The sequence below is a fragment of the Fulvia fulva genome, chromosome 13, assembly GCF_020509005.1.
Source record: "Fulvia fulva chromosome 13, complete sequence".
NCBI classification, from domain to species: Eukaryota; Fungi; Ascomycota; class Dothideomycetes; order Mycosphaerellales; family Mycosphaerellaceae; genus Fulvia; species Fulvia fulva.
Window position 1 is genome coordinate 1,937,331 of NC_063024.1, and position 14,242 is coordinate 1,951,572.

Sequence of the window (14,242 nt, forward strand, 5' to 3'; positions counted from 1 at the left end):
GAACCAAAACCAAGACATGCCAGGTCCTCCCGATGAAGTAGAAGTCGACGAGCCTATTAACCTACCTTCTGACGACTATGCCGTCCGCAAGATCCGGGGAATCCGCGCAGAGCCTAACGACGTTGAAGGACTACCGCCGATCAAGTATGAAGTCGAATGGCAAGGTTGCCCTGAGTGGGATACCTCATGGGAACCTATCCAACATATCATCTTCAATCGTCAAGCAATCGAAGAATACCACGCCCGCGCAGACGGCCCAGAAGTCAACATCGGCAGGCTCTTCGAATCTGAGCTCTTCGACGGGGCTTACCAATGGTGTATCGACCATGACATCAGGCCTAGGCCTGGTACTGAAGCTGAACATCCTCGATATGTGGAACTACTACGGCTTCGTAGGAACTCAGCTTTGTTCGGGGGGGCTACTGTCATGGTCTCCCCACAGAGTGTACAGAAGGTGGGGACAGAAGAGCCTCAGAGCGCTCAGAAGTCGTCAAGAAGTGACAGTCCAGCTTGGTGTGTGAGCGCCAAGAATCACATGCCCCGCAACATTCACTACGGGACCCAGCCCTCCAAATTCACCCCTCTACCAAACCTTGAAGCACGTGGAAGACTCGGAACGTAGGGCAGGTTGGAATAAGGTTTTGAGCAAAGCTGCTAAGCGCGGCTTCGCACGGGTTAGCCCTGTTGATGCGGGGGACACGCACTAGCGAGGGTCGCGTATAAATATCTGGCCTTCCCCAGGCCTCTCTTGCTTTCTTCGTCTTTTGTTTTGTGTAGCAATCATACCATACCCTTTTGCACCTGCACTTCGCACCTGCATTCTCGCTTTCACCCTTGCATCTCACAGGCCAGGCTCTCGCCCTGACATATATATAGATATAGGTCGACGACGAGAATCACCTATACGTAGTGTCGGCTACGAACCTCTCGTCTAGCTACGAGAGAGCTAAGTATTCTCACGCTAGAGCGTCGTAGGCGCGACGGGCGCGTAGCGTAGGCGAAGCCGCGGCGAATAGAGGACTACTAGTAAAACGGGTATAAAAACTATCCGACGAGCGTGTACTCGTATCGGGAGCGAGTCCCTCTTCTTTCTACGTATAAGAAGGGCGCGGAACCGTGGCCTATACGCTCGATAGGACACCTCTAGTATAAGTACAGAATTTTTACCTCCGGAGACCGTAAACCGAGCGGGCTAAGCGACGAACATTAGACGAGCGGACTATAGAACAACAACTAAGCGGACTATATAACGGCGTCGAGCGGACTACGAAACAATCTAGTGTTTACTAGCGGGCAATACGGTGGGTAGGTAGACACGCGACGAAGCCTATAAGGGCCTATTAAACACCCGGTATAGGAACGAGGGTTTTGCCTAAGGCACTACCTGTCCCGCTACATAACGCACCTAGTCTGACATAGTAGATTGCGACGAGGAAAAGACGATAGCCTAAGCAAGGAAAAGACGGCTATTAGGACGGGGAAAAGACGTATAATACAAGTAGATTAGTTCTATAATCGGGGAGGATCGAGGGCAGGGTAATAAGGAACTTTATATTAGTTAGTAGGTAGAAACGTAAGGAGTACGCTGCCCGGCGTAGTGTGTGCCCCGAGCAAACCTACGAGGTATAGACGGCCGCTTTCTAGAGATAGGCTACGGTAACGCGAAGGGCGTTAAAACCTAGGGCGTAGTATACACTAGTAGCGACGGCTAACACTGTCTATATAGCCCGAGAGGACGGATACGTATGTCGGTCAATAGAGAGCACTAAAGGGCTTAGGCCTATAGAGGTAGATATTGGCTTAAGGAGTAAATAGGGAGGGAGGGCGTAGAGGGAAGCTTTTGCTCCGGGCTAACCTCTCGAAACGAGGCTATACGGTAGTGCTAGATAAGTAGGAAAGCGCGGTTAAGACTTATCACCTTATCTCGTAGCTAGCTTACTAAATACGATTCCTTCCTTGCTACGATATGCCTAAGGAGTTTGACCTAACTAACTAGGGTCACCTACGCGCTCTCTAAGAGGACAACCCGGTCACTCTTAACTCTCTAATCCAGAAGGCGACTTGGCTCTATAGGAAATAGCTAGAAGGCAAGAAGGCCTCGGCGCTAATAGTATAGCTACAAGACGCGAAAGCGGCGGATCTAGCGATAGAACAAGGCCTAGTCTAGTAATATAGCCTTAAGATAGTAGAAAAGCACTCCTTATCCTTTCGTGTCCTCTAATGCTTCAAATGCTAACAGTATAGACACCAAACCTACACGTGTACAAACAAGCAGGCCTACTCGAACTATATAGGAGACTATATATCTAGGGACTATACATCGACTACGAGACGGTACGCGAACTGTCCGGGGCACTACCTATCGTATAGTACGGAATGCCTATAGCGGAAACTAGCGAAAAACAAGGCAATCACAAACAGAACCGTCGCCCTAAGATTCTACGGCGACCGTAAGGCTAGCCTATACCGGAACTAACTAGCGGCGGTCGGGTATAAGCGCCCTAGGGCCGAGAACGATATAAAGGATACGCAACCTAGGGCGTACGGGAGGCCACGTGCTCTGCTAGCTACGGCGAGGGAATCTAACTAGGCCCGGCTCCCCTTTAGTATATAGCCGATAGGCGTAGACTAGGACGTATAGGGCAGTAGGACATAGGACGATATAGAGGAAATAATTGTCGATGCCGATGACTAGCCTCGACACGCTTAGTATTATCTAGTATAACGTCAACTATAGCGAGGATATAGTCTAGAACCATTTCCTACACGAGGCGGACCCGCGCGTCTACTACGTCCTTATAATCTAGGAGCTATAGATTAACCCGTACTATAAGAGACTAACGACCTATAAGTTACTAGGCTATACGACATACCTACGAGGCGACGGCAGACCCCGTACGTGCTTCTATATTAGCAAGGACATACTAGAATCCGACTAGGAGGTAGTGTACTACGTAGACGAAGAAGGCGGGGGCGATATTACCTCCCTCTACGTAGGTAGCACCTAGATACACAACCTATATATACAACCGCTAGCCTCGAGGTCTAGCCGCGACCTAGGGGTCTATAGACACCTAGACAGTGCGCTTAAGAGACAAGGGTGCTACATCGTAGTAGGAGACTTTAATATACACTACCCTTCCTAGGAAAGCCTTATACAGCCGCACCCTATAGCCGACGAAGTACTCGACTTAATAGCGAGCAACGTAATTGCCCTTAATACCCCGAAGGACCTAGGCACCTAGAAGAGAGGGGGACTCTAAGGCACGATCGACCTCTCCTAGATCTTAGATAGCTACTACTACACGGTAACCTACTATAGGATCGAACATAAACTCGAGGCGTCGTCAGACTATATGCTAGTTAGGACCTCTATTACGACACAGATATAACGTACACTAGCGGGAACCCCTAAGCCAAACTAGGGAAAGGCCTACTAGGCCAATATCTAGGCGTACCTCGATGACTCTAAGAGGCTAGTCCAGATCGCGTAGTAGCAATATAACAGTAAAGACGAGATAGACGAAGCAGTCTAGGGGTTGACAGACGAAATAAGAAAAGCGACCTTACTTCACGTTCCGCTTGCCTAACTAACGATATAGTCCAAACTATACTAGACGCCGGAGTACACTACGGTAGTAAGAGAAGCAAGGAGAGCCCGCCGGGTGTAGACGAGTAGCTATAGCGAGGAGGCCTAGAACGTATATAGGGAGGCATACTAATAGAAGAAAGCTATAATACGAAGGGAGAAAGTAGTCGGCTAGAGGGCTATAGTAGAAGAAATCGCCGGCAAGCTAGAGAGGATGTAGAAGCTAGCGAAATGGGCCCGATAGGACCCTATATAGGGCCCCTCCTTCTCTATCCTAGCGCTATAATCGCCTAGTGGCCCGGTTAGCGACCCCGAGGCTAAGGCGCGTCTACTAGCTAGCAAGTTCTTCCCGCCCCTAGTCGAGGCTAATCTAAGCGATATAAACAGCTCTACTCCCCTAGCCCCTAGCATCGCGGTCTAATAGGAGGTGTCCGAGGGAGAAGTTGCCGCTGTACTAAGGAAGTTACCGGCGAAGAAAGCCCCGGGGCCGGATAGGATCCTAAACGAGCTACTAAAGAAGTGTAGAGATCAACTAGCCCTAGTAGTTATAGCGATCTTTAACGCCTGCCTACAGACCGGGTACCACCCGATAGCTTTTAAACAATCGACGATAGTGGTCCTACGCAAGCCGTAGAAGGAAGACTATACGTAGGTAAAGTCGTACCGCCCAATTGCGCTCCTTAATACTCTTAGGAAGGCGCTTAAGAAGCTAGTTATAACGAGACTCTCCGAGGCGGTAGAGGAATACTCCCTACTCCCGGACACCTAGATAGGTACGCGCCTATAACGATCGACGCTATCCGCGATAGAACTTATCACCTCTTAGGTAAAGGCCATCTAGTATAAGAATAGGGACAAGGTGGCTTCCTTACTTAGCCTAGACATATCGGGAGCCTTCGACTACGTGTTATACCCGCGGCTACTCTATATCCTAAGGTCGAAAGGACTCCCTAAGTGGCTTGTCAACTTCGTACGGTCCTACCTCCAAAACCGTAGTACGTCGATCCTAGTCGGCTAGTACAGAAGCCTATTTCAAGTAGTCTACACTAGAATCCCGTAAGGCTTAACGCTAGTACCTATTCTATTCCTCTTCTTTATAGCGACGCTGCTCCCAGCCCTAGAATCCTAGAACACCGCTACGAGCGGCTTCGTAGACGACACAAATATCCTAGCGTAGTCTTCCTCGACTAAGGAGAACTATAGGCTACTAGAAGAGAAGTACAAGATCTACGAGGACTAGGCTAGGAGGCACGGGGCTCGGTTTGCCCTAGAAAAGTACAATCTAATACACTTTACGCGCCGGCTACGGTTCTACAATATATAAGCTTCTATCTAGATATAGGGGCACACGACTAACCCGGCAAATCAGCTTAGGATCCTCGGACTATAGGTGGACCCGGCGCTACGGTAGAGGAAGCACGTATAGGCAATATTACGGAAAGCTAAACAGAATATAGCATTATACTAGAGGCTCACTACGTCTATATAGGGGGCGGACTTCCGGTAGTCACGACTTCTATATACGGCTATTATACGGCCAGTCCTTACCTATAGCAGCCAAGTGTGGTCCTTAGGCGAGAGGGCCTACCTATCGAAGGGACTCGTCGCGCCGCTAGCGAAGATCCAAAACTAATACCTAAGGAAGGTCACCGGGGTATATAAGTCGACACTAACGAGGATACTTAAGCACGAGACCGCTATACCGCCGATCGACCTATATATCTAGGGACTACGGACCTCCTACTTAGGCAAGTCGGCATAGTACCTAGTATAGAAGGATATCGCTAGTATAGTCGTAAGGGCCCGCGAATTAGTACTAGCGTATAGGGGCATTCGACCCGGAAACGAGCCGAACTACCGGGTAAGGGACGAACAGCTAGCAACATAATAGGAAGGTAAGAAATCGTTTGTAGAGCAACTATAGAAAGAGAGGTAGAACAACTAGGTTATAGGGTATAGTAGACGCCCTTAGCTAGCGGGATAACCTAAGGAATAGTTAGCTACAAAATCCGCGGTTAAGCACCCCCCGAAGCTCATCTACTACCGCCTTACGAGGGCATAGAGTAGTATAGTAACCTAACTACGAAGCGAACATATCGGCCTCTAGGGGTACCTATTATAGAGGAAGGTTCTAGGATATACGAATACTAGCTGCCCCTACGGCTATCGCTCCTAGAACGTACGGCACGTACTCCTCGTCTGTCCGAGGTAGTCGCTAGGAAGGGGGGAGTGGATAGTAAAGGCGAGGAACCGGACGATTAGGGCACTTCTTAACAACGCTAAGGACCTACGGCGTATTACGAACTAGATACTAGAGAAGGGCTAGCTAGAATAGTACCGCCTAGTAGGAACAGTGTAGGAAGAGAGGATACGACGTAGCGCGACGAGACCGGCTAGGAGCGGGGGCTAACGGGGTAGTGACATAGACTACGTACGTTTAGAGGGAAAGCTAAACTAGATAAGGAGTAGTCGGGGGCGGGAAGGGTTTTCACCTATTCGGGTTTCCCTTTGTACATAACAATAGATATATACCTATATAGGCCGGATAGGGTCCTAGAACAGGGGAATGACAAATCCATCTATCTATATATAGATACACGCTATCCTATTATATCCTTCTTCGTCTTTCGTATAATCCGCCGTCTTCTACTACTACGTAACTCGTACCTATTTAATAGGATCTCTTTTATTATCGATTTAAGTATATAGGCGATCAGGCTGGCCGCCTTAGGCTAATATAGGTATATTAGGGTCTAGTAGGGGAGTATAGGACGTTCTTATCTAAATATACCGCCGGCTTAGCGCTTAGCTTTATATTTAGAGTTTTCTTAGGTAGCTTTTCTATATCTTAGATTTATACTCGCTAAGGTTCTTATAAGTGGACCCGTACTTAGTCACGTGATTAATAATCACGTGACTGGGCACGTGATCAAGCACGTGACTGGGCACGTGATCAAGCACGTGACTAATATTTCCTAGCCCCGGGCTAGGAAACATCTAGACACCTATATCCTTAATATTATTATACCTACGATACTTATATATAGATATACGCTATCTAGCTAGGTCCTTCTTCGTCGTCTTATATAACTTACCGCCTTCTACTACTACCTAACTCGTACCTATTTAACAAAAGAGAATAATTCTGAATCGTATAAGAGTATTAAGTTCACTAGTTCTCTATTTGATAGTAGTGAAAACGATTAATAAAGAATGCGAGTTAGTCGTGCCAAGACAAAATTCCTAGCTTACTAGTGTTCCTAGCTTACTAGTGCTTTACGTTATAGATAGGGGGGTATTTATGATAGGGTATACGCGATTATATAGGAATTAGCTCATTTACTCTAGCGTACGAGCTAAGGGGGTGTGTCGCGATCCGAGCGTATATATAGGCAATAGCCTATTATTAAAACTTGAGGCCACGTACGCTAAGAATCAGGTGACTGATTAGTCACCTACAGCCTCTTCAAGAGCAACACCTGTCCATTCTAGATAGACACATGCAATACACACTCTGCTTTTGAAACACCCTATATGAGCCCGTACAATAACTTCTCACACAAATAACGTGATAGCACGAACACGCGCTACAGCACATTTTACTCCTAACAGTCTTGTAGGCAGCGCCTAAGCTTGAGAAAGGATAGCAGTGTAAGATACAATTTTGTTACGAACTACGCCGTTTATCTGGCTATAGAAATCTGTAGCTATCTACGTTCGCACCTACACCTGCGTCTTCTAGGCCGCTAATAACGATTTTGCTCACGATTGAGGGTAATACAACAGCCCTCCAGCAGTACATGAACGACCCCTGTTCACTCAATATGTTCGCACCAGCTTCTGCATGTTATATTCCCCCGCTGTGACATCATCATATTGCAAAGAATTTTTGGTCTCAAACTCCGGCAGAACGCAGACTGGTTCCTTCCGATCTGGTTTACCGAAGAATGCGATGGAAAAGCGCTCAGGGACGGCATCTGGGGGGCCTCCGATGTTCGAATGTGTCGGCGCAGTAACTTTGTGATTTGCTGATTTGAGGAGCCCGCCGGTCCAGTGTTGTAAGCAATCACCCACATTGAGGATAACTTCGTGGGGCTTTGAGACGACAGGGTGGAAGACTCGCTCTTCTCGCTGATCTTCAACATACAATCCGCCTACATCATCTTGCAGCAGAAAGGTGAGAGTACCGAAATCGCTATGCTCAGCGATCCGGACGTTCCCACCGCCCCCTTTCAAAAGATCAATCTGACCTCAGGATAGTGAAGTAGGCGGAACTCATGCTCCTGGCCGTGATGCTTCTTGACGAAGAGATCGTTTGGAACACCAAGACCCATGGCTACGCACTCAAGGACAATCTTCAAGCATGCGTGATGTCGTGCAAACGCTCTTTCCATCATGGGCCGGAAGCCAGGCAAGTACTGTGGACATGGCCAAATGTTCGGGAATTCGTGGTCCTCGGTGCTCCCCATATCATAAGTTTCCTAGCCTCGTCAGCTTGTATGTCACTGGCAGAGCATGACAACTCTTGGATACCTTCACGTCTTTGACTGCAGGCATCCGATAGACGCCCTTTTCGAAGCCACTGATCCCGGAGATCGATTCTTGGCCCACATAGCTATATCCTCGGTGAGGATAAGGAGCTTGCGGGTGCGGTGCCGACAGTTTCTGGACATCGCTCAAGCGGAAAAAGCAACGAGTCTAAACTTTCTGATGAGCTTTACGTTATATCTCGTACTTGAGGTCGGACAACATACCAAATCAAAGAGCTCGTCGATCTCACGATTTGACGAATCCAGTGACGCGGAGGCTAGCAACCAATTCAGCCGAAAACGCAGCCTTCTCGTCTGGTGTCCCCTGGGCGTATCGCGAGAAATCCAGAGTATCAATGTGGTCGTCTTGAACACAGGCCATCCTTTGCATCTTGACTCGAGGTGATGATTCTCTTGTGCATGGAGACTCACTGGAAATTGCCTCCTGGACCATTGGACTTTTAAATCTCGAACATTCCTGAGCGCACCGAGATCAAGTGATGTCAGTGAACGGTAGGCAGGTGAAACATCCCACATCAATATGCAAAGGTGATCCAGGAAGCATGAGCGGTAACATAGGTACGTCGAGCCATATATGCAGAAACAGTTAGGTAACCTGGTATGCTCAGCTTCTAGCGTGGGAAAAGTCCTATAGATTGAGTCAAACAGTGGGATTGGCCGCTGATTCAGAAGATTATTGAGAAGGACTGCATAATCGACGAAGTATCATGTCAAATGGTCAGTCTGTCAAGAGATTCCTGGCCGTAGCTATGCATAGGCTCTCGGGCTGAGAGCCGTCCCGCGTTGTGGTGCATGTAGCATTCCGGGGAAGAATATGCGCTAAGAACCCGGAGATCTTTCTTAGAACTCAGGATGTACAGTGAGACCTCCGTTATAATGATGCGCCGCGGCAGAGCCGATGTATCGCTATAATGGAAATATCGTTCTACAGGGCGCCCAAATTGGTGGTGTTGACCCCTGCGTGGACTTCCAGATTGTATCGTTACAACGGAGATATCGTTATTCGGAGTAACGCTATAACGGAAGATCTACTGTATGTCGAAACCTGCAGCTCGCAAGTAGAATCAATCGGACAGTTGCTGCTCCGTAGACACGCAGGATCAGCAATACGAACGAACGACCGACACTCGACTACAGTCTGTCTCACTCGAAGGCAATTCGTTCGCTCCCATACCGTTTTCAAGCACTGTACCGCGAGACTAGTACTACGGTGGATGACCATGTGGGAATCCCTCGTGTTGTATGTTTTGTTCTATTTGTCGCAGTCTTGCTTGTGGGTGGCCCGAGCTTCGGCGGTGAGTGAATCACCGGGATGTGGCCGAGCAAGATTTTTCAGACCCGGCACTCGGGTTATCACGACTTTCTGTGCCATGGCAGTACTCTGATTGGATGCTATCCGTCGTGTATGTCGAAAGCGCACTGTAGGTGTTTCGTGTTCTTTTTGCTCAGTACGGCCGGCCCCATTGTGAGATGACATATTGGAAAAAGAGACAGTGAAACATCATGTCGGCCTATTACGGGCTTCAAATCCTAGCAAATGGACGCCAAAGCCTCTATAGCTCAGTCAGTACTACGTTGAGTTGTGCTGTTGAGCGATCATACTGACAACCCGCAGGTGGTAGAGCGCATCACTAGTAATGATGAGGTCTTCGGTTCGACTCCGAATGGAGGCATGTTCGCATGCTTGGTCTCCCTTTTTGCTTGCGCTAGGATCCAATTGCATTTTTGCCATTGCAGTGTGATTGGTGATTGTCGTGCTTTTCACGGTGTAGAGACTGGCAAAGTGATAGAGAGAGGGTGCTTTGAACCATGATCGTGGTTGCTGAGGTGTTCTGTGAGCCTCCTTTTTTGCCGACGGGCCCAATGCTCGTCCTGAGTACCTTACTGAAGCCTCATTCGAGATGTTCTCGTATCGGTCTCTACCCACCGCAGTTCCTGGCCCACATTGTCGCGCGAATTCGATTGATCATCTACAACTCCTGCCACAAGATAGACAGAGCGTTTGCACAAGAGAGGCAACTCCTTATGGCGCTACTCCTCGATAGCCTTACGTTGGGCGAAGCCATCCACCAGTCGTCTCCGAAGGTATGATACGCGAGCCAAGTGATATATGCTTCTATCACGAATGGAGACGCCAGAAGACAAACAAAGGTGAGATCCACTGATGCGCCGATGTAATCATGCTGCCGCGCCTCAGGGATGCCCTTGAACAAGAATAGTGCCGCATTGACAGCCTGAATGGCGCAAAGCCCCTTCGTAGCGGCATAGTCAAGGCGGTCGTAGCAGTTGAACAATGGCACGCGGCAAATTGGACATGCTCTCTGGTATAACTTGCCCAGAAGATCCAGACAGCCGATGCAGAATTGATGACCCCGAGGCAGATTGGCAACGGGATGTTCGCTGTCCAGGCAAGTTCTGCACTCTTCATCGTCCCTAGGCTCAACAGTCTTCAAATCGCGCATGAATGTCGCATGGCTTGGCAATTCGAGAGCGTCGAAAGACCCGGGGAGGCATGTGTAGACCGTGTATCCTATGGCCCGACTCAATGCCCACAGCGGCTTCGGTAAGTACCAGAGACTCAGACATGCAGTCCAGACGCCGATGTCGCGGAGTCGCAGTTGCCAGGACCTTCCTCGCTAGAAGACGAAGAGAAGGCACAAGACCGCGAACACGAGCGCTTGCACGTATGGCAGCAAGTCCTCGAACTTGGGCCGTGTGTTGACATATCTGATAGTCACGGGCTTGATAGTGTATCGCTCCATGGCGGTGGTGTAGCTGCGACAAATTTGGAGCGTGATGATAGGTTGTCCTTTGACCCAGAAGCGTGAGATAGATGTGTTAGGTCCGAGGATTATTGTATAAGAATGTCGGATCGTAGTGCAGCGACACGTCCTGGAGGAGGTAAAAGTTGTGCTTCAGAGGGTCGTTGTGTCGCAGCAGGGCGAAGATGGTGTTGACCTTCGTGCTGCCCGCTGGAAGTACCGCGCGGTCACTCCTTTATGTATTTCAACATTCGAGGTCATGAGTGACTGTGTGATAGCTTCCAGGTTGCTATGCCACCAGGGTCATGGTTGGTCTGAAGCGCTGATGATCTTCGATGATCGTGATTGGACAGGGTGCTCAGCACAGCCTCAGTGTGCCAACCAGCTGAGTCTGGGTATGAGAGCTTGAGCTCAACGTCGATACACCAGTGATGACCAAAGAGATCAAATGTTGCCTTGGATATCCACACTTGCCGGCGAGAGCGAGAAGCTGGCTCGTCTTTTGCGCATGACACGGCATGCAATGCTGCTGCCTTATCAATGTCCAGCCGCATGGTTGTGAATGTGCGGATACATCCCAGCGTCGTCAGAGCCTATTCCCGAAACGGTGTCATCTGCAATTGTCGTCGCACCTGTGAGAAGACTTGTCCTGACCTTCTCGTCGCTACCTCGTCTGATGGCATCGTCCATTTCCAAGTCGAGATATCTGCCGAGCTCCTCTACCAGCAATCTCTGCTCTTTCACTACCATTGGGCTCCACACCTCCTTTACAAAGCTCATGCTCTCCGTCGCATTCTTCCTCCCTTCCCACATCAGCTCCCACTTCGCCAATGTCTCACCATCCTGGAAGCAGATCCCATAGAACCTGCACAAGCTCTCCTGCTCAGGAACGCAATCGACAGCCTCTCTCAGGAAGAGCCACGGCCACATGTGCTCCCAGACACGGCCAGTGAAGTAATCGTGCCAATCGCTCATCTTCAACCACTCCTGACTCCACTCATACTGGCTTCTGTCCCTGCTCCGTATCTTGTCTCTTGTCACTGCGAACTGCGAGCAACAGGGACCTGCCACGATCTCCGGAGCAGGAGGATCATCTCGGAAGTTATCAGACCAAGCCCATGCCACGAATGGCTCTTCTCTCTCGTTCCAGTCGTCTGGTGTCTTCGTGGTATTGATCCATGCAGGACACGCATCTTTCCAGCCGGTCTTTAGATTGAAGTAGCCTCTTTCCATCACAGCAGTCAGGTTGAGCCTGGACAGCGCAGTAGACATGCTCTGCTGCAAGACCCCATCCATATGCCATGGGTGCTCCTCAGAATGCGTGAAGATCGTGATGTCCGGGAGGTCATCGTAGAAGTCGTACATGTACGTATGGTACATCAAGGCCTCGCGACCTTTGTTAAGGATTGGAGGACGGTATCGCGCATTCGGATCGTCGCTAACATATCGAATGATGTTGAGGTTCGGGATGGGAAGCTTCTTGGTCCAGGATATGTCGTCCTTGGCTTGTGACGCGATCACCAGGTTGACTGAGATGTTCGGATCCAGGTATGTGGTCGGAGGGTAGACTGCCTTGCGATGTATCGCAGTGGACAGAACATTGTGGTGGAACGCTGGGATAACACGGAGTGTTAAAATGTAGACAATTGAGAGGACAGGAAGCAGCAGTACGAGAGATCTAAGGCTGTTTGAGGAACGAAAGGGAACAATCATGGCTTTGCATCTGCAAAGCTGTCGCATACATTGTTGACAAGATCGACGATGTCGAGCGAGGTTCGTGTCCCGTGGAAGTGAAGCGACACCAGCAGAGCAGGGAAAGGAGAGGCTTGAGTTTCACGGCCTTCAATCTGCCAGCTAGAGCTTAGTGAGGCCATCGTCAATATTCAACGGGCAGAAGTTCCTCCGCAAGCACCTTCCATGGCGATCATCTTCTTCTACCTCCCATGTCCTTTCGCTCCATCACAAACATCAACTCTCGCATGCCATCTCGTCGTTGCAACATCTCAACCAACGGCTATGTGTATGGGACCGCTTGGATGCGTAGCCTTGAGACAGCACATGCCACGCGGTTGAGCATGATGAAGGATGCTCTCTTCGACCGCATGAGCCGTCCAAGCCGTACTGCTGTCTCTTTGTAGATCTGGAGAGTGTCTTGAAGTTAGGTTTGGCCCTTCCATGCAGCCGTCGGCTACGAGTATTCTCGAGCGTCACTTATTACTCCGACGGCGGGGCAACAGCACAATGGAGGATGGAAAAGCGCCAACATCCACACACATCTCACGATAATGCCAGGAACGCTCATCCTGTACGACTGCCCGAGCCGCTTCGGTACTGGTACTACGTGGAGTCCTAACACTTGGAAGAGTCGGTGTTGCCAATACGTCTTGCGCGATCTGGAGCACTAGCCAACTGACACCATCACAGCTCGCCTGTTGTTGAACTTCAAAGGCATACCGTACGAGACGAAATGGATACACGGACCATTCGCAGATACAGCTGCACCTTTGTACGGGCTACGTCCTCCGTACCACAGCCGATTCACGCACTGACATGTACCTGAAGAGGCATCGAGGCCCATGACCCATCGTTCGGAGCATTGGCGCCTCACACCATTCCGTTCGTGACCTTCCCGGGTGGAAGACATCTAATGGATTCAAAGAAGATCGCATTGGCGCTCGAAGAGGCGTATCCACCACCAGACTACCCATCAGCACATCTTGAAGTCCCCGTCCTTGCTCGTGTTGAGCAGGCTCGACTTGCTACGATGAAGTACTTGCAAGCTATTCTCGTACCCCGAATGCCCCGCGAGGTCTTGACGGGTACCGACATCCAGTTTCACCGCAACGCTCGCCTCAAGACGTATGGCATGCCATTAGAAGAGTACGAGGCAAAGTTTGGAGGCGAGCAAGCGTGGGAGAAGGCTGCACCTGGCTTGCAACAGCTTGTCGATGTTCTCAAAGAAGACCCAAGTGGACCATTCTGTCTTGGCTCGACACCGAGTTATGCCGACTTCATCATCGCAGCAATGTTGGAATTCGCGAGATGTGTGGGTGGTGGGAATTTGGAGAGATTCTTCGAGTTTGACAAAGTATTCGAGAGCCTCTTTGTGGCGTGTGGCCCTTGGCTCAAGCGCAACGACGTTTGAGAGGACATTGACCTACACCAGATGAGGTGTGGTATGCTAGTAATCGAAGCTTGAGCCTACAAGGCACCTCTAGCTCCGATGACATGTCTTGGCGGAAACATTCGATGCTCTCCAAAGGTCCTGGACGGTAATCAAAGCATGTCCTCATTTCAGCTGATAGTCATCAACTAGCAGACTGTATCCTCAAGGCGATTAA

At 49.7% G+C, this 14,242-nt stretch overlaps 4 protein-coding genes across 4 annotated transcripts; 2 read left to right on the forward strand and 2 right to left on the reverse strand.

The window, feature by feature from the left end:
• Window positions 1–7,408: 7,408 nt before the first annotated feature.
• CLAFUR5_14598 (2-oxoglutarate-dependent dioxygenase) lies at window positions 7,409–8,500 on the reverse strand (the record flags this gene model as incomplete). The annotated part of the gene is made up of 4 exons (XM_047913746.1): window positions 7,409–7,789; window positions 7,840–8,070; window positions 8,123–8,287; window positions 8,378–8,500. The coding sequence occupies 4 exons, from the start codon at window positions 8,498–8,500 to the stop codon at window positions 7,409–7,411; spliced, it is 900 nt and encodes a 299-aa protein (XP_047769507.1).
• Window positions 8,501–10,684: 2,184 nt separating this feature from the next.
• CLAFUR5_14599 (uncharacterized protein) lies at window positions 10,685–10,967 on the forward strand (the record flags this gene model as incomplete). The annotated part of the gene is given in 2 exon segments (XM_047913747.1): window positions 10,685–10,702; window positions 10,722–10,967. 2 exon segments carry the CDS (start codon window positions 10,685–10,687, stop codon window positions 10,965–10,967), a joined length of 264 nt encoding a protein of 87 aa, XP_047769506.1.
• A 471-nt stretch (window positions 10,968–11,438) lies between these two features.
• CLAFUR5_14600 (uncharacterized protein) lies at window positions 11,439–12,614 on the reverse strand (the record flags this gene model as incomplete). The annotated part of the gene is made up of 1 exon (XM_047913748.1): window positions 11,439–12,614. The coding sequence occupies one exon, from the start codon at window positions 12,612–12,614 to the stop codon at window positions 11,439–11,441; it is 1,176 nt and encodes a 391-aa protein (XP_047769639.1).
• A 572-nt stretch (window positions 12,615–13,186) lies between these two features.
• Window positions 13,187–14,046, forward strand: CLAFUR5_14601 (Glutathione S-transferase-like protein; the record flags this gene model as incomplete). Its single annotated transcript, XM_047913749.1, has 3 exons — window positions 13,187–13,265; window positions 13,326–13,407; window positions 13,464–14,046. The coding sequence occupies 3 exons, from the start codon at window positions 13,187–13,189 to the stop codon at window positions 14,044–14,046; spliced, it is 744 nt and encodes a 247-aa protein (XP_047769389.1).
• Window positions 14,047–14,242: the final 196 nt, after the last annotated feature.